This window comes from Rhinatrema bivittatum, chromosome 13 (assembly GCF_901001135.1).
Source record: "Rhinatrema bivittatum chromosome 13, aRhiBiv1.1, whole genome shotgun sequence".
NCBI classification, from domain to species: Eukaryota; Metazoa; Chordata; class Amphibia; order Gymnophiona; family Rhinatrematidae; genus Rhinatrema; species Rhinatrema bivittatum.
Genome location: NC_042627.1, coordinates 31,298,720 through 31,325,164, shown reverse-complemented (window position 1 = coordinate 31,325,164; position 26,445 = coordinate 31,298,720). Strand labels below are relative to the sequence as shown.

The following is a 26,445-nucleotide window of genomic DNA, read 5'->3' as shown; positions in this document are numbered from 1 at the left end:
ATACATAATAGGGCCATCAACATGCATTTGCATGTTGAGGGCGCTATTAGGTGCCGCGGGTTGGACACGCGTTTTCCTCCCCTTACTGAATAAATGGTAAGGGAAACCGCGCGTCCAAGAGGAGGCTAACAGTACGCTCTGTCGGTGCGCACTGTACTGTATCGGCCTGTTTGTTAGATAACCAATTCCACCCTGCAACCCCCCCCCCCTGCATTAGCCAGATAAATTATCTGACTAACTTGGGGCCAGTCGGCATGGCGACATTTTCAAATCTCACCATTTGTCCGGCTAAATCAAAACATACAGACAAATGGCATTAAATATGGGCCGCGAGACACCTAGATCTTTCTAAACAAAACTTCTCCCCCACTGAGTTCCGAAATCTATGAACCTGTTTTTATTTGATGCTTACATTTACGAATTTTAAAAGTAGGCAGGGCCAAGAGTGGAGCCAGTTTGGGAGGAATGAAGTTAGGCACTCAGAAGTAAAATTTAAGAACTGTGCTCGTTTGCCGGCATGCACACATGGACGTGTCGATTTTATAACATATGCGCCCATAACGTGAAAATGTTAGCACGCAATAACGGGAGTTAGTGCGCACTAATCTGAAATTCGGGTCCCCCCGAATTTAAAAGGCCCAAACCGTGGGAAATACAAAATTTCCCGCGGCAGGCTGAAAACGAAGCCCGAACCAAAAGGTTTGAGCTTCGCACATCTCTAGTCTCCATTAATTTTCCCCACCTCCAAGATGAGGCTAACCGGCTTGTGGTTTCCAGCTTCCTCTCTGCTTCCACTCTTGTGAAGCGGGACCACAACCGTTCTTCTCCAATCTCTCGGTACCACTCCCGTTTGCAGGGATCTATTGAACAGGTCTTTTAGCGTACCTTCCAGGATATCTCTGATCTCCTGTAGTATCCTGGGATGTACCTCATCTGGCCCCATGGTCTTGTCCACTTTCAGTTTTCCTAGCTCTTCCCATACATTCTCTTCTGTAAGATTACCCAGACTGAGCAGAGATGTTATTGGGGGGTGGGGTTGGAGAGGGGCTTGCACGTATGCTCCTATATTTGCATTTTTAAAAATATGCACAGAAAATATCCTGAAAAATATCTGCACAAATGTAGCAGGTGTAGTGTGCATGGGTTTTTTTGGTGGGATAATTTTCAAAGCAGAATTACATGTATACATTTGCTTTGAAAATTGGTGCACATCTTAGCAGTTTAATTTATGTGGGCTGTTAAAATGTTACCTCCCCCCCTCCCTCCCGTGAGTGCTAGAAAACGTTCTAAGTCCCAAATGCAGCTGAATTGAGCCTTGTGTTTCTATGGTAGATTGAGATGTACATTCATTACAAGGCATTTATCTCAGGTTGGAATGGGTATTTTGTCTAGCACCCATGTACTGAAAATGAGACTTTTCTTCCACTTTCAGATACATTTGTTCAGTGAGGTTTTTTTTTTTTGGTTTTTTTTTAGTAGAAACCACCTAGTCATTTTGTTCTGAGAGCTTTAACAAAAAAGCTGACAAACATGGGGGGGGGGGGGGGGGGCGCCAAGATGGCAGCTTGCTAGGCTGCAATGTTGCTGGTCTTTTCCTTGTTATTCCTAAAATCCTCACACAATGCCTCTGAAATGAAAAGGGAAGTGGAGTGGATTACAAACTGGTTGACTGACAGGAGACAGCGGGTTATGGTAAATGGAACTTACTCTGAAGAGAAAATGGTGTTAAGCGGAGTGCCACAAGGATCAGTATTGGGACTAGCTCTGTTCAATATCTTTGTGAGTGGCATTGCAGAAGGGATTAAAAGTAATTTTCATCTATTTGAGAATGATATTAAGATCTGCAACAGAGTGGAAACACCTGAAAGAGTAGAGAGAATGAAAAGTGATTTAAGAAAGTCTGAAGAGTGGTCAAAGATTTGGCAGCTGGAATTCAATGCTAAGAAGTACAGATTCATGCCAAAAGAGCTGTATGCAATGGGAGTGACAGACTGATGTGCGCGGACCATGAGAGGGATCTTGGGTTGATAGTGTCTGGTGATCTGAAGGTGGCAAAGCAATGTGACAAGGAGATAGCTAAAGTCAAAACAATGATGTGCTGCATAGCAAGTGGAATAACCAGTAGGAAAAAGAAGTTGATAATGCCCTTATACAGGTCCTTGGTGAGGCCTCACCTGGAGTATTGTGTTCATTTCTGGAGTCCATATCTCAAAAAGGATAGAGACAGGATGGAGGCAGTCCAGAGAAGGGCGACCAAAATGGTGCAGGGTCAGTATCAGAAGACTAACGAAGAGAGGCTGAAGGATCTAAAAATGTATACTTTGGAAGAGAGGAGGTGCAGGGGAGATATAATAGACCTTCAGAAGCCTGAAAGGTTTTAATGATGCATGAACTTCAAACCTTTTTTGTTGGAAAGAAATCAGTAGAACTAGGGATCACAAAATGAAATTCCAAGGGGGGACAACTCAGAACCAACACCAGAAAATATTTCTTCATGGAGAGGGTAGTGGATGCCTGGAATGCCCTTCCAGAGGAGGTAGTGAAGACGAAAATAGTCAAAGAATTCAAAGTGGCATGGGATAAACACTATGGATCCCTAAAAACTAGAGGATGGAAATGAAGAAAAGGGTGAATGGGGGTAACTTGCTGGTACAGCAGTTACTACCCTTAACCAATAAGTCTTGATGCTTTTGATGCAAATGCAACATTGTTCTCTGTTTCAATGACAGGGGGAAAAGGGAAGTTGGATTCAGACAACAACCAACAAGGGTCCAGACTTTTACAATCTGGGGAAATAAGCATGGGGTTAACCTACAAAGAGCAACAATTACCACCCTTAATAGACGGCAAGGGATTACTACCCTTAACCAATAAGCCGTGATGATTTTGACACAACTAGAACATCACTCTCCACTTTGATGCCAGAGGGGGGAGAGGTGGATAGAAGAGGAACTGGATTCAAATGACAACCAATATGGACCCCTGACTATTATGATGTGTGGTACTGATATGCAGACATAAATGAAAAAGCACAGGACTTCTTCTAAGGCCAAGTCCATAAGCAAAACACATCAGCACTGCCTGAATTTTCAAGGCAGTTCATCACCCAGTAAAAATGTTGCTAGCAGTAAATTTTATGGGTTATCCTAAGGCTTGGGAATAATTGTATGGAGCAGCAGTTGCTGCCTTTAAGAGAAACATGAGGGTAATCTGCATGGCGCTGCTGATACTACCATAAGAAGCTTGCTGGGCAGACTGGATGGACCATTTGGTCCTTTTCTGCCGTGATTACTATGGATACAGTGCATGGATACAGGATGTAATGCATAAGGTTACCTGCATACCGGGAGGGCAACTTTATAACAGGCCATTTCCATGGGTAACCTGCCATTTTATCTGCAGAAATGCCTTTTAAAATAACTCTCAATGTTATCAACGTGGGTCTCCATATTCAGACCTAAATGTTTAGGTAAGTTAGCCAGATAATCCTTATCTGGCTAACTTACATAGGATAGGCAGTAGCATAGCCATGGGCACTCTTGAATATGCCTATAGAAATCACCATGTAGCTGGATATCCGGCTAAGTTAAATCTGCTCTAGGGCAGGTTTATCTTATCCAAATAAGTTTGAATATCGGCACTTATCCAGCTAAGCTGAATAAGTAGTGCTGCTCCAAAATGCCCATTGCCCACACACAAAAGATATCCAGCTATCTACTTAGCCGGATAAGAACCTATCCTGCTTAGTGGTGACCACTGAATGCAGATGAATATTCAGCGGCCACCACTTTGTTGGATATCACCACTTATCCGGCTAAGTAACGCTGAATATTGGCCTTGAAGTTTTCAAGCAAAAACTATCACTTCCTATATTTAATAAAAGGAAGTGAGTGATTCAGGGGGTCCTGGGTATCTTAAGAATGATTAATCTCTTTCCTGATATACAGAATAACTCTCCTGACATCTGCACCAAATGGGTTTGGGCAGATGAAAGACGATGAGCATGCTTTTGATGTTAGCTCTAAGGACAAGAAGTGAAAATGAAATAAGGTCAAACATTCACACAATCAAAGCCATAGAAATCAATAGTGGAAAAAGATATTAAAAAACAAAGAAAGAATGCACAAATCTTTTATTCTGGATAGAAAAAATACCATTACAATGAGAGAAAAACTAAAGAGTATTATAAGTTTGGGAATGCTCACAGGTATGCAGAAATCTCAAAACTTCTCATTGTCTTTGCATACTTTGGCTTGTTCTCACTGCCTGATGAGCAGCACTGCCCACCACAGAAGAATACTCATGTCGCCAACCCATCTTCTCTTACTGCTCCAATGCCTTCTATTTTTATGTATTGCGTATTGGGCACAGTACGGTATAGAAGCATGGTTAAATAAATAAATAAATACATAATTTAACATAGAAACATAGAAATGACGGCAGAAGAAGACCAAACGGCCCATCCAGTCTGCCCAGCAAGCTATGCACTTTTTTTTCCTCTTACTTGTTACGCTTGGCTCTTAGTACCTTTTAGTTCTATTTCCCTTCCACCCCACCATTAATGTAGAGAGCAGTGTTGGAACTGCATCTAATTGAATATGTAGCTTAGTTAGGGGTAGTAACCGCCTCAATAAGCAAGCTACACCCATGCTTTTGTTTACTCGACTATGTAATTCAGTCCTTGTTGGTTGTTGTCTATATATAGATCCTCTTTTCTACATTGCCCCTGCCGTTGAAGCAGAGAGCTATGCGTTGAAAGTGAAGTAACAGACTTTCTCCCTTGCCGTTGAAGCAGAGAGCTATGCTGGATATGCGTTGGAAGTAAAGTATCAGACTTTCTCCCTTGCCGTTGAAGCAGAGAGCTATGCTGGCTATGCGTTGAAAGTGAAGTAACAGACTTTCTCCCCTGCCGTTGAAGCAGAGAGCTATGCTGGATATGCGTTGGAAGTGAAGTATCAGACTTTCTCCCCTGCCGTTGAAGCAGAGAGCTATGCTGGCTATGCGTTGAAAGTGAAGTAACAGACTTTCTCCCCTGCCATTGAAGCAGAGAGCTATGCTGGCTATGCGCTGAAAGTGAAGTAACAGACTTTCTCCCCTGCTGTTGAAGCAGAGAGCTATGCATTGGAAGTGAAGTATCAGACTTTCTCCCCTTTTTTTCATTGGTGCTACTACTCACAAGTTGCATACTTATGCTCCTTCTAGGACAAGATGCCTTGAAATCTTAGAACTGACCATACACAGCAAACTAGCACAGGAAAGGTAGGTCAAAAGGGAATGGACTGCTCATCTGGTTCACACAGACATCTTCAGTCTTCGGCACTACTCCTACTACTACTGCATTGCCTAAAACAAATTGAAAAATTAAAAAACACATAAAAAAAATCCCCATTCTCTCCCCTACACAACTCTGAAGAAGAGCTGCAGTCAAGCAGCCAAGAGATTTTGTTATTTCTGGTGCGTATTACATTCTGGAGGCAATTTTCAAACTGTTTGCTTTGCAGTAAAGTCCATGGGCACTCTTGACTTGTGGACTTTGCAACAAGTTTCAGAGAGAACATACACACGTGCTTCCACTTCGAAAAACAAATGCTGCAAGTACAGAGGACTTGTGGAAATTTGCATTTGCATCTTGTACAGCTATTTTTCTCATGGAACATAAAGCACATAAGTTGAAACTGCAATCTACACACGTCATTTTTCTCCTCAACTTCCAAGAAAGCAAGTTCAATTACTACAAATGAGGATCTCCATAGACAGCGGAATGAATTAGAGATGACATGTTACCACTGAGCACTGCAGGAGTTCCCACTCATGTGCTGCCTCATGAGCCTTTCAGTCAATTGTAATGCTTAGCTTTAGCTAGGGAGTCTACTCTCTAGGAAGGGCAGGTGGCTGTTAAGCATGGCTAATTCATCCTGCTGTCTACAGAGAACTCTGTTTACAGTAAGCAAACTTGCTTTCTCTGTCAACCAGCAGGGCCAAATAAGCCATGACAAGTGGGAGTCCCAAGGTAGAGCATTATTGAAGAAGCAATCTGAAGCCTTCTGCCCTTTTGAAGAATGGGCTACAGTGGACAGGCTGCGCAAAACTGCTTGCCCAAAGCTACTGTCATTGTTTGAGAGATTGTCCAGACAACAATGGGATATGAAAGTATGAACTGATGATCAAGCTGCAGCTTTGCAGATACCTTCCAATGGACACAGCTTTTAGGTGAGCCACTGAAGTAGCCATGGCTGTTACTTGACATGTCGTGACAGAATCTGAGATCTGGAAGCCAGCCAGAGTATAGCAATGTGCGAAACAGTCCACCAGACAATTAGACAACATGCACTTGACAAGCTACTCCCAGAATTCTAGGAGACCAAAAGTTGAGAAGTCGGACAATGTGGTTTTCTTCAGATAATAGGCCAAGGCCTTTTTACAGCAGTGAATGGAGGGCTTTCTCCCCTTTATGTGCATAAGGTCTTGAGAAGCTTGTGGGCAAAACAATGGCTAGATTCAAATGAAATGCAGAAATTACTTTGGTCTCAAATTTGGGGCGAGTGCAGAGCAGAGCAATTAACCAATACTTGTAGCTTGCTGACTCTTCTCGCTGAAGTGATAGAGACTAGAAAAACAACTTTCCAAATAAGAAACTTTAAGGAAGCTGATTCCAATGGCTCAGAGGGGAATTTCATCAGCAATGCCAAGAGGACTGAGATCCCTTGGCACTGGTGGCTTTGTAACTGAAGATTTTGTATGTTACAAACCCTTTATAAACTTTGATACTAGAGAATGGATGGAGATCAGCTTTCCATCCATTTGAGGGTGCTAAGGTCAATAGCACCAAGATGCACTTTGACCAACAAAGTATTGAGGTAGTGCTAATATTGCTTTACTGATGTTTTAATGTTTTATATGATGGTATATTGTATGTGTAATGATTTATGGCTACTCTGCATGTAACTCACACTGGATGAATTTTTTGGAAATTAGCAGAATATAAGAAATTGTAAATAAAGAAAGAAAAAGAAAAGAAAAAAGAGAACATGTACTAAAGCAGATGTTTTGGGGCACAGGCCAATGGGTTCAAGGAGCTTGGCTGATAAGATGAAAAATGCTTCTATTTAATACTGTGCTCTCTTCTGGTAGACAGCTTCCTGGCTGAAATCACAATGTTCCTGACTTCCTTATGTGGTGTCAATGATAAGACTATCAAGAGTTAAACATCCATGCCATCCCCCTCCTCTGAAGTTAGTAAAGCAGGATCAGATCTCAGGGGGAATTGGGGGGTGGATTGACAGCCATACTTCCATTGTCCTAACAAGCAATGAGTCTGAGTTCTTTCTGTGCCATCCACACCATCAACAAAAGCAGGGGAAAGGCATACAGCAGATATACATCCCACTTAAGCAGAAATGCCTCTGGAGCTGATCAGAAGTTGATTTGAAGGATGGAGCAAAGTTTATCAACTTTACTGTTGTCCTCTGATGGACAACCCCCAAGGCTGAATACCCCATCTGCCAGAACCCAGTCTCACTCTTGGGGGTGAAAAGCTCTGCTGAGTTGATTTGCCAGAGTGCTAGAGATCCTGGGGAGGTGAGTTGACTGGAGAAAAGCTCTGTGCCTATTCCCATATCCTGAGAGATTCCTGGCAGAGGGTCCAGGACCCTGTGCCCCTTTGTTTGTTCAAGAAGAATATTAGCACTTGGTTGTCGGTTTGGATTAGAATTCTCTTTCCCTGAAGGAGATGTGAAAACTCAGTGCATGTCCAACAGCCTGTAGCACCAAGAAGTTAACCTAAAAGTGATGTTCTGTCACTAACAAGGTCTCTTGAGTTTGGAAGGACCAGTGTGGACTCATCCATTGCCAGCATTACTCAATGAAGTAGAATTTGAAGAGGAGCACCTATCTCCAGGAACTTTGGATCTGGTCATCAAAAAAGCGATGTTTTCATCTCTGTGGTAACTTCTGAAAGGTGTGCAACAAGGGCTTAAGTAGTTAATCCCACTGGTTGCGGCAGCCTCACTGGAGAACTCTCATATTGAGGTTTGTCATGGATATTATATACACTGCTGTCACCATATGTCCAAGGATAGCCAAGATGGCTTGGGCTGATACTTGATCCCATGGCAGTAGGTTGTAGACCAGTGTTCAAAGACAGAATGCCCAATCTGATGGGAGGAATACTTTCTCCCCCAATGAGTCTTATCCATACCCCAATGAACTTGATTCTCTGGGTAGGGATGAGGTTCAATTTGTCAAAATTGACTATGAAACCTAGTGACTGAAATAGCTGGATCAGCATCTCAGGCATACAGCAGATATACATCCCTGCTTGGGATGGTCCCATTACCAGCCAATCTTTCTTTCTTTCTTTATGTGCTTTTATATACCGTTGTTTGGAACTGGCCTTCACAACGGTTTACAGTGGGGCCAACAATACATAAAACGTTATGCAGGTGAACTTTCAAGTAAGAAGACAAAAATCCCCTGATGAAGATGTGCCATCGCTGCTGAAAGGCATTTTGTGATGACCCTTGGGGCTGCCGAAAGCCCAAAGGGAAGAACTTTATATTGGTAGTGAGAGCAATCCACCACAAATCTGCGGTATTTCCAGTGAGACTTATGGATGGGTATATGAGCATGTGTGTCTTTTGGATGCAGGGCCACATCCAGTCTCCCGCTTGGTTGAAGGTCAGGATGGTGTCGAGGGAGTTCATTTTGAACTTCTCCCATATCAGGCTCTTGTTCAGTTTTTGTAAATCCAGGATGGGTCTCAACTTCTTGGGGATAAGGAAATAGCAAGAGTAGAACAACTGGCCATGGTCTCTGAGAGGAACAAATTATATTGCCTTCTGGCTGAGAAGCAACCCCACTTCAAGACGGAGCTATGTAGAGTGAGATGGATCCAGATTGATGGCTAAACATTGGTGCAGTGCTGGGGGACAGGAAAAGAACAAATGGTAACTAGACTCCACAACAGTGAGGATCCAATGGTCCTTGGTGATCTTCTGCCATTCTCTGAGAAACAGGTAAATTCTTCCCCTTACTACAGGAGTTGCAGCCTAAGGGTCAAGTCTAGTCAAAAACTAGGCCCAGGTTTGGGCTGGACTGCTATGGCATCTTAGGCTGACAACTCTCATGTGGGTGTGCTGGAAGCTGCTGTTGTGGTAATGCAGATGGGGTGCAAGACTACTGAAACTGGCATAGCGGGTGTGTCTGGAAGGAGGAGCACTTAAAATCAAAGTAAGATTGTCTACAGGAGAAAGGCTGCTCAGCTCCTGCCAACGACTGAATGGCTGCATGGTGCTCCTTGATCTGGGCAACAGTTTATTGATTCCATATATGCTTAAGAAGATCTTTTAAGGATTCATGGCTTACATATCCTACAAGGATTTGTGGAATCTATGATTTTGGTTTTCTTAACCATTTCACTGGAGTGTGATTGGTATGAGTGTAGTGTGTATGGATTGAGTGCTGAATACAGTTTTAACAAATGTGGGTGGTTTAATAGAATATTTGTCATTAGTATTAATATATGGAATCAAAGTAGTTTGCTTTGTAATAAACTTTAAAAATATTGTTGTGATTAGGATATTATTCTGTTTTATATATATATATATATATATATATATATAAATATATATATTTATATATATATATATATATATATATATATATATATATATATATAAATATATAAATATATATATATATATATACACACACACACACACACACACACACACACACACACATATACATATATATACAAACATACACACACATACACACAGAATTGAAAAGAGTTGTTCAGGGGCTGAGGCAGCGAGGCAACTCAAAAGCGAGTTAGAGCAAGCAAACTTCAGAACAGACGCAAAAAAAAAACAAATAATAAAGAGAGGGAACATGTCCGTGTGGAAGCTCGAACAAAAAAAAAAGACTAAGGGACTTGCAAGACAGCTTGTGCATGGGAACTCCTGTGTATGCTCATTGTTTAGTGCCATCAGTTGGTGACACCCATGTGTCATGGCTAAATCAGCCCTGCTTGTTACGGTCGTGGACCCTTGGGCCGGTTGGGACAGAGGATGGTATGCTATGGAAGGCCACAGCAAGCGTCCCAGCCGGGAGGCGGCTTGGGATAAACTCAGAGGAGACTTCACCACCGGAAGTCCGAGGTCCCCCCAGGAGGAGCCCGTAGGGACCTGGACCTCTTGGACTTAGGTGGAGTCCTATGCGACCAAGGACCCAGGCAGCGGCTGAAGAGATGGACGATGGCTGGACCCAGGTGGATGAAGAGTCTTCACCCTCGGAAGCCCGCGGCTCCCCCAGGAGGAGCCTGTGAGAGCCCGAGCCGCTGGGACTTAGGAGAAACCTCTGGGCCAGCAAGTACCAGATACCTGAGATGAGGAAGAAGCCGAAGTCGGAGTCCAGGAGCGAAGCCGGGTCAGGAGCCAGGAGTCAGTGATCCACACCAGAGCCAGGGAGAAAGCAGAAGATGGAGTCGGGGACAGAGCCGGGTCAGAAGCCAGAAGGTCAGAAGACAAAGCCAAGCCAGGAACAGAAGCTGAAGATGGAGTCGTGGGACAGAGCCGGGTCGGAAGTCAGAAGTCAGAAGTCGATACCAAACCAAGGGGCGAAAGCAGGAGACAGGTCAGGAAGCAAGCTGGGTCGAAGACAGCAGCAGTCAGACGTAAACACAGCAACTAGCAAGTCAGGGAGCCCTGAGGAGCCTCATTGCAAGGCGAGGATCCAATCCCAGCTGCAGGGTAATATACTTTGCAGCATCTGACGTCATCTAGGAGCTGTCCCAGGTTTCCCACGCTGGCCCCTTTAAGAGTGGAGCCCCTGCGCGCGCGCGCACCTAGCGACGGGAAGTCGGTGGCGGCTCCCTCACAGTGGAGACGCCGCGGCAGGCCACAGAACAGGCCTGGGAAGCCGGGGACGGCTTTGCGTGGGCCGGGCCGGCCCCAAGGTAGGAGGAGGGACTGGGGCACGGCCCGGTCCCGTAACACTGTTTGTCAATGGAGAATGCCTCCTCTAAATGCAGCTAAAAGCATGCATGCTGCAAACCAGTACTTTGCATGACAGAAATCTGCTTATACGTTTTAGTGCTATATAGTGATATGAGTAGTCAGTGTGAGGAATTTATGCTTTCTCAATGTGGCACTGCTGTATGCCAATGCCTCTGTCTTCTGACTAATGTACAATCTTGGGGTTGAATTTTGCCATGGATGTGTGCGGTTATAGAAAAGATGGAAGATATGCAAGAAAATGTGTGGTGTGCATGTGTAAGTTGTAACAGAGTGGATGCATATAAAGCTGTGAAAAGAGGGAAAATGAGGCTCAGAATAGGATGATTGATGGTGTGAATGTTGCAGATAATGCAGGTACTAGAGTATTACAAAGCAGTACTTAGATGGGTGAGCATTGCAACCCTAGCAGGGAAAGCAGTACTGATAGTTTAACCAGTTGTTAAAAATATGGGACTTATACTAGCCTGGAGCAGGACTAACTATATGAGGTTCCTGGAAGCAAATAAAAGGTGCATATATATCTGGTGAATGGATGATTCTGGGCATGCTGTGACTGGAGAGAAGGTTGTCAAGGGCATGTTTGTAATGGCTCTTCCTCCCGTTAGCTCGGAATTATTGGGCCATGATGGATATTTTCTTTTTTGTATTTTGTTCTAAAACAACTGCTAGTCCAGCAGTGTTTTCCAATATTCATATGTTAGAGGTCAAAGAGAATTTGGATGAATCGAGTCCATAGTATACCCAACCCAATCTATTTACTGTGAATTAACAGTTTAACTGCTTTAGGGATGTACATTAATTTGAAATGAAAAGGTAAAATTCAATGAATGAGATCATTTTCATTTCATTTTGGGACCCCATGAATTATATGAAAATTTTGATTTTGTTTGTTTCCCATTCAAGTCTATGAACCATTGAAAAATGATGCAGTGACAATGGTAAGCAATAGCACCCAAGAAATTCCTGAATGAGGTAGTAGCTAGAGCAGAGCCTAGGCAAAGAAGAAGGCAAGTAGACAGGATGGAGGACCAATCAAGGTGAAGCTCCCTTGCTCCTGGTGATACACCTTTAAGGTTTTGCTGCCATTCTACCTTGCCACCATACCCCTGATATATTGCATTAGGGCTTTTGTTACCATTGAGCCTTGCTGTCATTCCTTAAACTCTATACATTAGGGGTCCTGATGCCATTGAGCCTTGCTACTATACTCCTGATGCTGCGCTTGGGTGTCTTGCAGCCACTCCCCCTTGCTGACATAACCCATGACCACTGAGGTCTTGCTGCCACTCTGCCTTGCTCCTTTAACACTTATGCTGCACCTTGGGGGTCTTTCAGACACTTAGCCTTGCTGCCATTTCCCTGACGCTACACACCTTGGGGTGTTCTTGCCACTTTGAGTGACTGCTTGCTAGAGATGTGAATCGTGTGCCCGATCGTTTTAACGATCAGGTTCGGATGGAGGGAGAAAAAAATCGGATCGTTAGAATGTGAATTGGAATCGGTTCCGATTCCAATTCACATCGTTAATTTTTCAGTGAGGCCTGAGCAGATAAAAAAAACCCCACCCCGACCCTTTACAAATGACCCCTTTGCTCTCCCACCCTCCCGAACCTCCCCCCCCAAAATGTTAAATTACCTGGTGGTCCAGTGGGGGGGGGGGGGGGGGGCCTGGCACGATCTCCCGCTCTCGGGCCATCGGCACCATTTTGGCTACCACTGATAAAAAAGGTGCCGATGGCCCGATCAAAAAAAAAAAAAACACCCCGACCCTTTACAAATTACCCCTTTGCTTCTCCCACCCTCCCGACCCCCCCAAAAACCTTTTACATGTACCTGGTGGTCTAGCGGGGGGTCCGGGAGCCATCCCTTCAATCATATCCTCGGTCCTGGTGCTGGACTGGTTTCAAAATGGCGCCGATCGCCTTTGCCCTCACTATGTCACAGGGAGCGACGGTCGCTCCCTGTGACATAGTGAGGGCAAAGGCGATCGGCACCATTTTGAAACCAGTCCAGCACGGGCACTGGCACCGAGGGTATGATTGAAGGGATGGTTCCCGGACCCCCCACTAGACCACCAGGTACATGTAAAAGGTTTTTGGGGGCGTCGGGAGGGTGGGAGAAGCAAAGGGGTAATTTGTAAAGGGTCGGGGTGGTTTTTTTTTTTACCGGGCCATCTGCGCCATTTTTATCAGTGGTAGCCAAAATGGCGCCGATGGCCCGAGAGCAGAAGATCGCGCCGGGACCCCCCCCCCACACTGGACCACCAGGTAATTTAACATTTTGGGGGGGTTCGGGAGGATGGGGGAGGGTAAAGGATTGGTTTTAAAGGGTCGGGGTGGGTTTAGGGGTTGTTTTGGTGTGCCGGTTTTCCCGCCCTCCCCCCAAATAATTCCCGTACTCGATTTAAAGATTTTTCACTATAAATCGAGGGAATTCCTATTGTATCGAGTCCCTTACCGATTAATGATGATTTTAAAATTATCGGACGATAATTTAAATTGTTAAAAAACGATTCACATCCCTACACCTCTCTTGGTGCTTTGGGATCTTCATGCCACTTTTAGTGCTGTTTTGTCCCTCTGTCAGTGCCTGGGTTTTTTTCCCTGCACTTTTGCTAGTTTGTTTCCCCCCCCCTTCCCCCTTCATGATGTCATAGGATGTTTATGCTGCTCTTGGCCCATTTTGCTCCTCTCATGATAACTTTGGGTGTTCATGTCACTGTTATTTGGTGCCCTCCTTTGAAGCCATTGAGTGTTCTTACCACTCCTGCTGCTGCTTTACTCCTTTAACGGTGCCTTTTGCCTTTTAATGTGCTTTAGGCTATTCATGCCCCTTTGCCACAGTCTTGGTGCCTTCATGTTCTTGCCCTCATTCTGATGATGTCTACCCACCAGCAGGGGCGGATTCCAGGTAAAGATCGGCCCTGGGATTTCCCCCAAAACCGGCCCAGGAGATACCCCGTGGTCTGCCGAGCGCAGCTCTGTGGCGGCCATGCTCGGCAGACCACGTGACCAGAGTGACCGGCCCACCGGGGGAAGCCCGATCCCCCAACAGGCCAATCCGCCCCTATCCACCAGTTTCATTAGAAGTGATCAGAAAACTCTAATTTTGGAGCTCAAAATAGGTTGCATTGCTTCCCCCATTGACTTTAAAGAGAAACATAAAATCAAATGGAACGTATAAACACATTTTGTTTTTCATTTGAAACAAATTAAACAAATGGAGGGAACCTATGAAATGAATAAAAAAACCAATTGAAAATGTTTCCTCTATACACCCTAATTGCTGTCCCCTGCCAGCTTGATTGCAGTGTTTATTACAGGTCAAGACTACTGTAAACCACTGGGGATATTTTATCAAACTCATAGGGTCATTTATCAAAATGCTATAAGGCATTTTCGCATGTGTTAAGGGCTTATCGCATGCAAAAATCGCCGTTAACACATGCGATAGCACCATAACGTATGGTGCGATGCAAATCAGAAAAAGAGGAGGAGTGGGCTGTGTTTACTGTTTTGCGAAGCCCTATCGCATGGCTTTAATGCCAATTTTAGCAGTGTGATAGCTTGCAGTAATGCTTTATTGCATGTTGTGATGTTTTTGCCTATGCTGGTTTTAGTTGTTTTGAAGCTCCTGGAGAGCCAGCCTAGCTATCATGGAGAGGGAGAGGGAGAGGGAGAGGGAGAGGGAGAGAGAGAGAGACTAGCCATAATGCCCTCACCCTAGATATGTATTTATATCTCTAATGGGAGGCCCACCTAGTCACTCGAGGTGAGGTTTAGGTATTAGTGTAGGGGGTTAGGGGCCACTTTGACATTCAAAGTGAGATGTACGAACAGAACAGTGCTCTCTTGTGAAGATTTGATGACCTTCTGAGTAAGGAAACTCACTCAAAGATGAGATTTGTGCAATTTTCTCTCAACCTAGCTTGATGTTACCCAGGTAGAGCATCCATCAAGCTCTCTCTCTCTCTCCCCCCGCCCCCCCCCCCTCAGTGACTCTGATAGTAAACATGGACCCCCCCAGTGAATGTCTGTAGGAAATACCACAATTCTGGCATTTATCTCAAAGTGCGAAAAAGTTATCGCAATTTGCGGTAACTTAGCTCTTTGCATAGGTATTAGCGCAAATTGCAATAAACTGCCTATTACCATAAAACACACCCCTTTTTCTATTGCATGCGATATTTAGTGCATTTTGATAAATCCAGGCCTCAGCTATGTAAAAGTACAAACATAATATAATAGTTTCATTTGCAGATTATCCTACTGAAGTCCTGTGCCTCTGCCATAAATACCAATGATCTTTTCAGGGCCAGGTGCTAACTTAAATCACAGTACATTTTGTTTTGCATGTGGTTCTATTAATGCCCTGGTTCTTTGTTATTTACAAAGAAGAGTCTATTTCAGTTCTAATCTTTTATTTTTGTTGAAGACTACAGAACAACCTGCCTCCCATGGGATCCTATAAATGGATAAGGGACTGGCAGTAAGAAAAATGCTCAGAAAAGGAAACTAAATAAATTACAAATAATTTTCCACAATTCATCCAGATAACTGGAGTTTTAGTATCTTCCCAAAGACTTTTATTTTACTATCCATGGAAACAACAGGTGTCATAATGGGGTTAGAACCAGTGGCGTAGCCAGAATTGATTTTTTGGGTGGGCACAAGGTTAACATAGGTGGGCACAAGGCATGCAGGTCTACTAGTTGTTTTCTTACTGATAAATAATGCCATATACTGCACCTTAGAATGGCTTTCTAAGTAGTTTGCAACAGCCATTATGTGTCATGTATGAAACTTTAAAATAATTTACTTCAATTATTTCAAGTATAGAAAACAATCAAATCCAATCATATAATAAAACAAAAATTAATGTATTCTTTCATGAACCATCTTTGCAGAAACCCAGAAATCTTCATAAATACAATAAAATATAATTAATCATCAGAACAGGTGCAGCGCAGAGCTAGGGCAATTCACATTACAAGTAACATGAAAAAAAAATTTCAAATTCTGGTGTAATCTCAGCAAAAAATAACCCTCCACTGCTATTTTGTGAAGTAACAAACTCTTGCAAAGAAAGAGGCATCTGGAACCTTGCCAAACAATCACAGCACTGACTCTCAGGATTCAAACAGCAACCTTATGAAAAAGCAGCAATGCAAATACTACACCAGGCCCTAGAACATTAATACATCACCTACGGGAATAACATTCAATAGCATTTTTTTCATTTTTTGTGTGTCATTTCACCTTAATATAAGTTAACTTCTTTTGTGTCAGTTCACCTTAATAAAACTCATGAATCCTTATAAGTTCTTCAATCGTAGCTTATTTTCATAATATCATATCGCTACTTAGCTTATTCAAATGGCGTGAAGAAACTGTTCGACTCTGTGCCATTTGAATAAGCTAAGTAGCGATATGATATTATGAAAATAAGCTACGATTGAAGAACTTATAAGGATTCATGAGTTTTATTAAGGTGAACTGACACAAAAGAAGTTAACTTATATTAAGGTGAAATGACACACAAAAAATGAAAAAAATGCTATTGAATGACCAATGATTATACATTGAGTGGTAGTGCGATACATACCATTTGGCATACTCCTTTACATGAAGGCTCCGTTTTATATTTGCCTATATGAGGTCATTTATTTAGAGTAAAACAAATCATCAATGTCTTTTGAATGCATTGAAAAAAAGAGGTGTTTTTGGTCTCCTATTTGTGATCGCATCTAATTGACTGAAACCTCGAGAAAAAAATTAGAGAAGCTTTTTCCACCTATATTTAAATTGCTAACATCTCCCTCTCTCTCTCTCTCTCTCTCTATATATATATATTTTTTTTTTTACCTTTGTTGTCTGATCTTTGTATTTTTCTAATCAGTTGGTCCTGGTCTCTCTTTCCCATTTTTTCCCTTGTCGCTCATTTCCTAATTCCTCTTCAGTGTCTTTTCTACTACTGTCTTCTTCCCTTCCACACACACACACATATATACATAAATGCTTTCTCTCACAGACTCCCTCACACACTCAGGGCTCTCACTCTCATATGCTCTTCCCCCCCCCCAGCTCACATTCTCTGCAGACACACATACAAGCTCTCACTTTCTCACCCCTCCCCAGGCTTATATTCTTATGCACACACAGACGCACATCCAGGCACCCATTCTCATCCACACACACAAACCCATTCTCACCCACACATACACACATTTAAGGTCCCATTCTCACCCACACATACACACTTTCAAGCACCCATTCTTACCCACATATTCAAGCTTCCATTCTCACCCACACACACAAACCCAGGCTCCCATTCTCACCCATATATATACACATTCAAGCTTCCAACCTCACCCACATATTCAAGCTTCCATTATCACCCACACACATTCAAGACTCCATTCTCACTCCCATACCCACCCAGGGTCCGATTTTCACCCACACACACACAACAAGGCTCCCATTCTCATCCTCACATACACATTCAAGCCTGTGCACAGTTTCCGCTTCCTCCCCCCAGAGCAGGAAGATCAGCTGGCCTCTCCTGCTGCCACTGGCCTCCTGCTATCTTCGGGCCGTATGGCCGACCGATCTTCCTGTTTGGGGGGGGGGGGGGGGAGGAGAGCGGAAGCGCCGCGCACAGTTTCCGCTTCCTCCCCCCAGAGCAGGAAGATCAGCTGGCCTCTCCTGCTGCCACTGGCCTCCTGCTATCTTCGAGCCATACGGCCGACCGATCTTCCTGCTGGGGGGGGAGCGGAAGCTGTGCCGGGCGCTTCCGCTCGTCCCCCCCCCCCAACAGGAAGATCGGTCGGCTGTACGCAGGAGGCCAGTGGCAGCAGGAGAGGCCAGCTGATCTTCCTGCTCTGGGGGGAGGAAGCGGAAACTGTGCGCGGCGCTTCCGCTCTCCTCCCCCCCCCTCCCCTCCCCAAACAGGAAGATCGGTCGGCCATACGGCCCGAAGATAGCAGGAGAGGCCAGCTGATCTTCCTGCTTTGGGGGGAGGAAGTGGAAGCTGTGCACGGCGCTTCCGCTCCCCCCCTCTCCCCGCAAACAGGAAGATCGGTCGGCCATATGGTTGTAGGACCGCTTCCCCACGTGTGCCGTGATGGCGTGCCAAGCATGGGTTCTCCTCTTCACTGTCGCGGGGATGGGATCCCGCGACAGCCTTGCAGTTCTGGTGTCAGTTGGGTGGGCCTGGGTCTAAATTGGGTGGGCAGCTGCCCACCCAGGCTCACCCGTGGCTACGCCACTGGTTAGAACATCCAGATAATGGTCTTAGGAGTGAACTCAATTGCCTGTGATCCTGGCCAACCTTACACTAGTTTAGAAAAATGTTACTTCTAAGACAGATGAGGGTTGGGGGGGGGGGGGTGCAGTTAGGGAAAAACTAGGGAAGAAGTAACAGTCTTCCAAAACTTGAAACTTCCTTATAAAATTGAGTCTGTATTTTGGTTTTCACAAAAATCGAAATACTTCCCAATATGGGCAACCTGTATGGAACTTTGTGGCTTCCAAATAAAAGCTGCTCAAACTACCAATAATATAAATATCGCCTTTTCCATTTTCACTCCTTCAGAAAGCATGACAGAGGAGGATAGTGACGAGAAGGAAAGATGTGGGGCCATCTGTTCCTTGGGTGGCTGCAGGTACGCTTCAGGACTGCTAGGCTTCTACATTGTTCTAGTGCATTGAACCCTCTTAACATAGCATGTACATACATGCAACACTAACATCCAGCATGTGCCATGACCATACACACAATCACATCACAGAGTTATGTTAAATAAATCTGTAGGTCAGTTTCAACTTTTCTACTAATAATTTGAAAACATGTCAAGAAATACTAATGAGTTACCTCAGGATTAATATATATATATATGTACAAAAACTACATAACATTTTATTATTTTTTTTACCAGTGTCTTCATTTAAAAGAAGGCTTAATATGTTAGGTTTAATATGTTTCTCCTATCAAATGATCACCGTTAAAGCCATTACAATAGAGCTTTTTCTTTCTCGAATTACCTAGTTCTGCCATGGATACCGTCGGAGAGGTCTCCCCATTTGTCAAAGAACAATAAGGGAAGAAGCTCGATGCTGGTGTGTAGTCACATATTGGTTCTGGTTTGATGCCATTAATGTCAAGACCCGACTGATCAGGAGAAGGCTGTATGTCTAAGTAGAAGCTGCTCACTGCGGAGTCTGCTTTGCTACCTTCAGATGTATGCCCATCGATGTAGTTACTGAGGTCATCGTGAATCTCCGTTAGCCCGTTGGTGCTGATGTTGTACGTTGGTGTCAATGGTTCTGCTTCGCCAGGCTGCTGCTGGTGGTCTCGCTGCTGCTGCTGCATCCGGTGCTTCTGGACCTCCGCGTACAAGCTGTCCCTCTGTTTTTTTGACATTCGACCAAATTTTACAGCTGAAAATTTAAAAATGGTTGCACTTTACGTACAGTAATTTTATGAACCATCTTATGATAGCTGCTGCATGTGATAATTATTACATGTGATATCCAAGCAGCCTTTAATGCTTCCACTGTCAATGATTAGTGATTTAAAAAAAACAACAAAACAACAAAACACAGTATAAATACTTTAATCTGCAAAATACAAATTAATTCGGATTTTGCGTTCATGAAAATGCAGTTCATATTAGAACAGGGATTTCCACCCAGAAGCTCTGATTAGGATGTCTTACCCTTGAGTTTATTTGGATGTTTGGACTCTCAACAGATTAATATTTGTAAAGAAGGGATTATATTTTCTGATTTGCTTAATCTAGCACTACCACCACCACCATAATATCATGCACCCAGAGTAGGCCAGTCCTTTAATAAGAAATTGGGGACTCCAATATCGAATTAAGGCATTACTGCAGATTACAATGTGGAAGATTTATTATGGGCTTATTTCAGTTTAATCATGATATTAAATGCTGTTTAAAAAGGTTCTGTTTAGTTGCTTTCTGAAGGTGCCTTGTATGGTTTACATGTTATACTGTTTGGCTTAATAAAAAATCTTTAATTAAAAATAAAAATGCTGTTTAAAAAAACTAAATCACCGCGACATAGGTAAAAGCAGTCATCCATGACATATCTGTCCAACCTAGATGTATAGAGCTGTGGCCAGTTAAAGTAGCGACAAAAATATCAACGAAAAGATGCATAAAAATCATTAAAGTAAGTCATACTTCACATTTTAACAGTCCTAGGTATTAAAAAAAAAAAAAAAAAAAAAAGAGCTTGTGACATTCACACTGCTAAATCGGGATTTTTGCCAATGATATGTAATGATTTAACATTAAAAGCACAGCAACAGAATATACTAACACTATGTTACAACCTGCACGATTAAAATGCAAACACAGTGGGGAAGTCAAGCAGCTCACCGTCTCGAGACATCCCCACAGCAAGACATTTCTGCAACCGACAGTGCTGGCAGCGATTTCTACTTGTCCGGTCAATCAAGCAGTTCTTCTGGCGAGGACATGAGTAGGCTGCATTACTTTGCTGACTCCTTCTAAAAAAGCCCTGTGATGTAAATTAGAAATAAAAATGGTCCAGCACTGTGTCAACATGTCTATGATTTTTCTTTGAAATTCACAAATTAAGGAGAGGATGTTGTTCCTTGCCAGTCCTGTTAATATCTATACTGATGATCCTCACAGAATAGATGAATTTAGTTGACACTGGAATTCCACTCGGCTGCAGTACATTTATACATACAATATTTTCTGCCAATGACCATTATATTGCATGAAACTGAAAATGAACTTCAGAAAACTATCGATTACATCAACTCTGTAAGAACTAAAATCTCAAAATATTCTTAGACAAAACAGACGGTGATGCTTAAAGGAAACTGGCCTATTAGATAGTAGCTAGTAGCTACATTATTGAACAAGTTTTGTACTTTAAATCGTCTTGATTGTAACTTTTAATTAAGACAATGCAACAACCAGGGACCTCTGTCTCCCAGGATTTTGGTGGTCACGGTAAGGACTGCAAAATGCAGCCTCTACTGCACAAATTTCACGAACTTGCCACAGGAGCCCGGGGCAGCAAAGAGCTGGAAGTAGTAATGGCAGCAGTTACGCAACTCCCCCTTGAGGAGGAAAACAGCAGCGCGGTACTTCAGGCTTCTTCCTCCTCCTCTGTCGCTGAGGGCCTGAGTATCGCGTTTTGAAATCGCATGGCACTACAATGTTCCCCTCCACTGTTTTTCAAAACACAACACTAAGTCCTAGGCAGCAGAAGGGAATCAGCCCCAGGAATCAGGCTGGCTCCACCCGCCTCCAGCTGCCAAGCTTAGAATGGTAGGGAGAGGGGTTGGGAAGCAAAGATCGATGGGGGTAAAGAATCATGCAAGTTAGGAGGTGGAGGAGAGATGGGGGAGGGGGCGGTGAGCAAAGTTTAACGTGAGAGTTAGGGAATTAGTGTGGGGTATGTGTGACAGTGAAAGTCAGTGAGGGGATCACAGAGGCGTGTGTGAGCAGATCCACCCACCCTCCCTTTTCCTAATCCAGGTTCTCTCTTCTCAATTCCTCTTCTCGGTCCTCCTCCCCATTCCCCCTACGCTCAGTCTCCTTATTCCCTCTACCCCCTCTGTTTCCTATCCCTCTACCACTCCTGCTGGAGATCCCTTTTCCATCTCTCTCCTTCACCCCATTCTTTCCCCTTCTCTCTTCCCAGCACACCCAAGAAATGTCATACAACTTTATTTTTAATAAAGCAAAATACAGATTTGCATTTAATATGCTACTTAACTGCTGCTGAATATTGAAAACTTTGCCATAGATTTTTCTAACTCTTGATGCAGAATCTATCCATGAACTGCTGCAAGAAACAGAGCTTACGATATAACAAATAAATTACATTGATTCCAATCATAGAAACATGACGGCAGAAAAAGACCATACGGCCCATCCAGTCTGCCCATCTGTCCAATTAATTTAGCATTATAATTTTCAACATTTCCTTAGAGATCCCCTGTAATTATCCCATGCTTTTTTAAATTCAGATACTGTTTTTGTCTCCACCACTTCCACTGATACCACCACCCTCCCCAGAACATTAAGGGGGAAAACTAAGAGAAACACAATGAAGATGGTAATTTTCCCAACTTTTTATGAGGATAAACAGATATTAACCTGTGAAATAAAAAGGGCCTTCGAAAATTGCCCCATCCTCACTATTGGTAAAAGGGACAGAGTCCGCTAGAGGGAAGGAAAGTCAATGCAAAATATCTACTTTCCCCCATTGGCCTGAATTTTCAAAGGAACCCTCCATGGGAAGTTTTCCTTTGAAAATTAGTTTGCAGACCTGTAGGCAACATGCAAGCCCCACACATATACCGGTACTAAAAATCATCCATTTAAACTTTTTAAAAGTTATGGTAGCACCAACACTTCTATGGATCCGAAACCTGGGTTATGCATAATAAAAATGTTAGCAGAAAGAAATTTCTAAGATTGGTTAAAAGTTGCAAGAGACAAGACAGGATTAGGAAAAACACAGAAGAACCAAATATTTATTCAATGAAAGAGAAACTCAAATGATGTACTATTGTTTTTACTGTGTATGTCAGTTGTAATCCACTGACATTGGTGGATCAGCGGACTCTAAATTGTCCATATAAACAAATAAATGAACAAATAAGTAAATAAATAAATAAATAAATATAAATTAGATCTATATAGATCTATATAGAGAGATAAAATGATGCAATATAGAATATTCCAGAAAGAAACTCAATATCTACTAACAGAAAAAAAAGAGCCAGGCACACTAGGAAAAGATGAGCCAACTATGATCTAAAATGAACCTGCAACAGGCACTACTGGCTAACACATAACACATTTATTTTTTTATTTGTATTTATTTAGCATGTTTTATATTCCACAATCTCTCCAAATTCATGATCGGTGCACAGTACAGTATGACACTCATAATTACATAAAATAGATATAAAAACAAAACAATACAGTCAAAATTATACACATTATACATTAAAAACAAACTTTAAAATAAGCTTTGACCTGCTTCCTAAAATGATGATGAACTCAGTTTCTAATTAGTTGCTTTGCATTTTTCCTATTTGTAAGTTTACTGAATTTCACGTAAGATAAAGAATATATATATATGGTACAAATTCAGAACAGTCCAACAGGAAAACAAAAAGGCAGGCAAGAAGGAGGCTAACAAATATCAACTATGCCTATAAAGTAATTTTGCTTATTTGTAAACAGGGCTTCCCATTAAAAGCAGGGTGAATCAGCCATAAAGTATGGCTGATTCACGGAACCAAGACAAACCCGGCTCTCAGAGCTCATAAAAGGTTTTACTGATCATGCACAAGATTTCCTGAACATGCGCACTGCCTTCTGACCCCCTCGATCTCTTCAGCAAGATAGCTGATTCTCCAGGGAGGCAGGCAGGTATCAAGTAAGTATGGCTAATTTGTCTTGTCTAATACAAACCCTTGTTGCAGGTAAGCAAACTTGCATTGTCTGTCTCTCTCACACCCCTCTCCCTGCTCTCACCCTCCCCTCTCCCACACACACATTCTCTCTCACCGAGGCCTTTATCTTCGCCACGAGCGGCGCACACTCCGTTCGCGGCACACGGGGGGGCCTTCCATTTTCGCCACAAGCGGCACACCCGGGCCTTCATCTTTGCCATGAGCAGAATGCGTCCCATGGCACACGAGGGCCATCATCTTCGTAGCATGCCGGGGTCTCCTCTGCTATTTTCTGTGCAGAATTTGGCAATTCTGCGCGGGGGGGGGGGGGGGGGAATTCTGCTCTCCGCAGTAGCACGGAATTCTCCCAGGACTACCCTGTGTATTCCTTAGAAGACTCAATCTCAATCGGGCCAATACAGTAAAATCGCGGGAGAGCAGGCGCACAGGACACTCTCCTGTGCGCGCGATTCAGTAAATAAATTTATTTAAATTAGGCCCGACGGTAAAAAGAGGTAAAAAGAGGTGCTGGGGACACTAGCGCGTCCCTAGTGCCTCTTTTCGGACAGGAGCGGCGGCTGTCAGCGGGCTTGACAGCCAACGCTCAATTTTGCCGGCGTCGGTTCTCGAGCCCGCTGATAGCCACGGAAAATTGGGCATCCGGTTTTCAACCTGCGGGCCTATTTCAATTTTTTTTTTTTTACCTTTTTTAACTTTCGGGACCTCCGACTTAATATCGCCATGATATAAAGTCGGAGAGTGCACTTTCCTGGTGCCGGCAGAAATTAGCGCCTACCTTTGGGTAGGCGCTAATTTCTGAAAGCAAAATGTGCGGCTTGGTTGCACATTTTACTTACTGAATCACGCGGGAATACCTAATAGGGCCATCAGCATGCATTTGCATGTTGCGGGCGCTATTAGGTTCGGGGGGGGGGGGGGGGGGGGTTGGACGCGCGTTTTGGACGCGCTATTACCCCTTACTGAATAAGGGGTAAAGCTAGGGCGTCCAAAACACGCGTCCAATCGCGGGTTAACAGTTCGCTCCGCCGGAGCGCACTGTACTGTATCGGCCTGATTGTCAGGTGTCTCAGCTGCTCATGGCCTTTGATCCCAATAGACGGGAAGGGCAGTTTGACTGAACTTCTCACACACCATCAGTTAAAAATAGTCATTCTTGTAGTCTGCAGTCCCTTTTTCCGGAGTTTACTTTAATTCAAGGAAGTCAAGTAAAATGGGAAAAATCTAATTTCACCTTGGTGGCATAAATCAAATTCTTCTCGTTTATGAGCATAATTCAAATACACAGGCGTTGCTTAAGGTGCCAAAATTAGGTTTGGTGTGGGGAGAGGAAGAGGCAAAGCAACAATTCATGTGACAGTTAAATAATGGTTTTCAGAAAGTAGCTTTGAGATGGAAAGATCATTTTTCATTATATCCTATGGTTCGTTTCAACAGATCTGTCGTTTAATGACGGACTATTACAGCTGTGCCATTTTTAACTCCCCCTTCCGTCAGCAGAAAACTGGAGAGCGCTTTGCTGATGTCACGGTTCCTATTTCATGCGCTTCCCTTCTTAGAAAAGCCCAGGCTGAAATGCTGAGCTGCCGTTTGGTCTTTTGACAAATTTTCACTTAATGAATTGATTCCTACACTTCATTAACATATCCACTTCCACTTCTGTATACACATATGTCTTAATTAGCTGCTCATTGGCTGTTTAATTACAAGAAAACAGCTGACAGCTGCCAAGATGCATCCTTACGGCAGCTGTTATGGAATGGCTGTACACAAGCTCGTGACACGTAAGACTTATTCATAATAACATGATTTATTGCTAATACTCAGATGCTTGCACGTACCATTAACTTCTGCAGTATTCCCAGCAATTAAAATTTAGGAATTTTCTATTGGTTTTCCATTCTAAAACTACATTTTCTTAGCTTTTTTAATTGTTTTTTATAAAGCACATTCTCCCCTATTCTACAGGCATGTAAACCTCTGGATGTTTAGAGCTATTCAGCCAGCTGCATGTTTTTCTCATGCTGCAAATAAAGTTCAGGCTGGCTATGGGGTTATTTGGCTGTGTCCCATGGAGATTTATTCCTATACATACTTTTTTCTGGATCCATGTAAGAAACAGGAAACCAGAAGTAAATGTTTAGACCTAAAAAATAAAACAAATCAGTTTGAGATTTACAAAAGAACATTAATCGGATAAATTATCCGGCCATAGGGCTGGATTTTCTATTGTCGCACAGCTTTGTGAATCCCGCGGTAACGGGGGGGGGGCGAAGCGGGGGGTGGGTCTGAGAAAGCTGGCAGCAATTGCACCACCGCGGTGTTATCGCTGCCGGCTTTCACACCCAATAGCGCCACCGTGAAAGGTGGCGCTATTGGGCGTGCTACTGGCAGCGATAACGGGTCTTACCTTATCGCCGCCAGCCAAGTTACCGCCACATCCACCCCGACGCCGCCCCGACTCCACCCCTATCAAGGAATTGCAGGCGAAAAGGGACTTTTCGCCTGCAATACAGATAGAAAATGACCCCCATAGTTAGAAGGATTAATTATCAGGGATATTTAGGTTTACCATTTCACTGAATATCCTTGAATAACGTTATTCAAACCATACCTACCCCAATAACTTTGAAACCTAACTGACTATGTTTAAAATATAGCCAGGTAAGTTTCAAACTTATCTACGTACATGTACCTGGATAAGTTTAACCCTTAACCAGCTATATTCACGTAGGATTTAAAAGAAAAAAAAAGCAGCCTGCTGGCCAAACCTCCCCATTCCCCACACCGGTGAAACAAATGTCAGCCCTTTGTAGTTTAACCCCCTCTTCCATTAAGTCCCCTAAAATAGTTACAAAATATTGTGGATCTATAGGACTGAAAAACCTTCCTTCCCTGAATTTTCCAAATAAGGAAGGTCCCCTCCAGAAGG

At 43.4% G+C, this 26,445-nt stretch overlaps 1 protein-coding gene across 2 annotated transcripts in view; it reads right to left on the bottom strand.

The window, feature by feature from the left end:
* LOC115075078 (nuclear receptor ROR-alpha) overlaps positions 1–26,445 on the bottom strand; it is a 170,794-nt gene that overhangs the window by 32,871 nt on the left and 111,478 nt on the right. The window contains exons 3-4 of one of the 2 annotated variants that reach the window (XM_029575242.1): positions 20,425–20,566; positions 19,061–19,456 (exon numbers count right to left, since the gene is read on the bottom strand). In XM_029575242.1, the coding sequence (XP_029431102.1) occupies positions 19,061–19,456; positions 20,425–20,566 (538 nt within the window). The remainder of the gene's footprint in view (positions 1–19,060; positions 19,457–20,424; positions 20,567–26,445) is intronic. The other variant, XM_029575243.1, reaches the window with a different exon arrangement.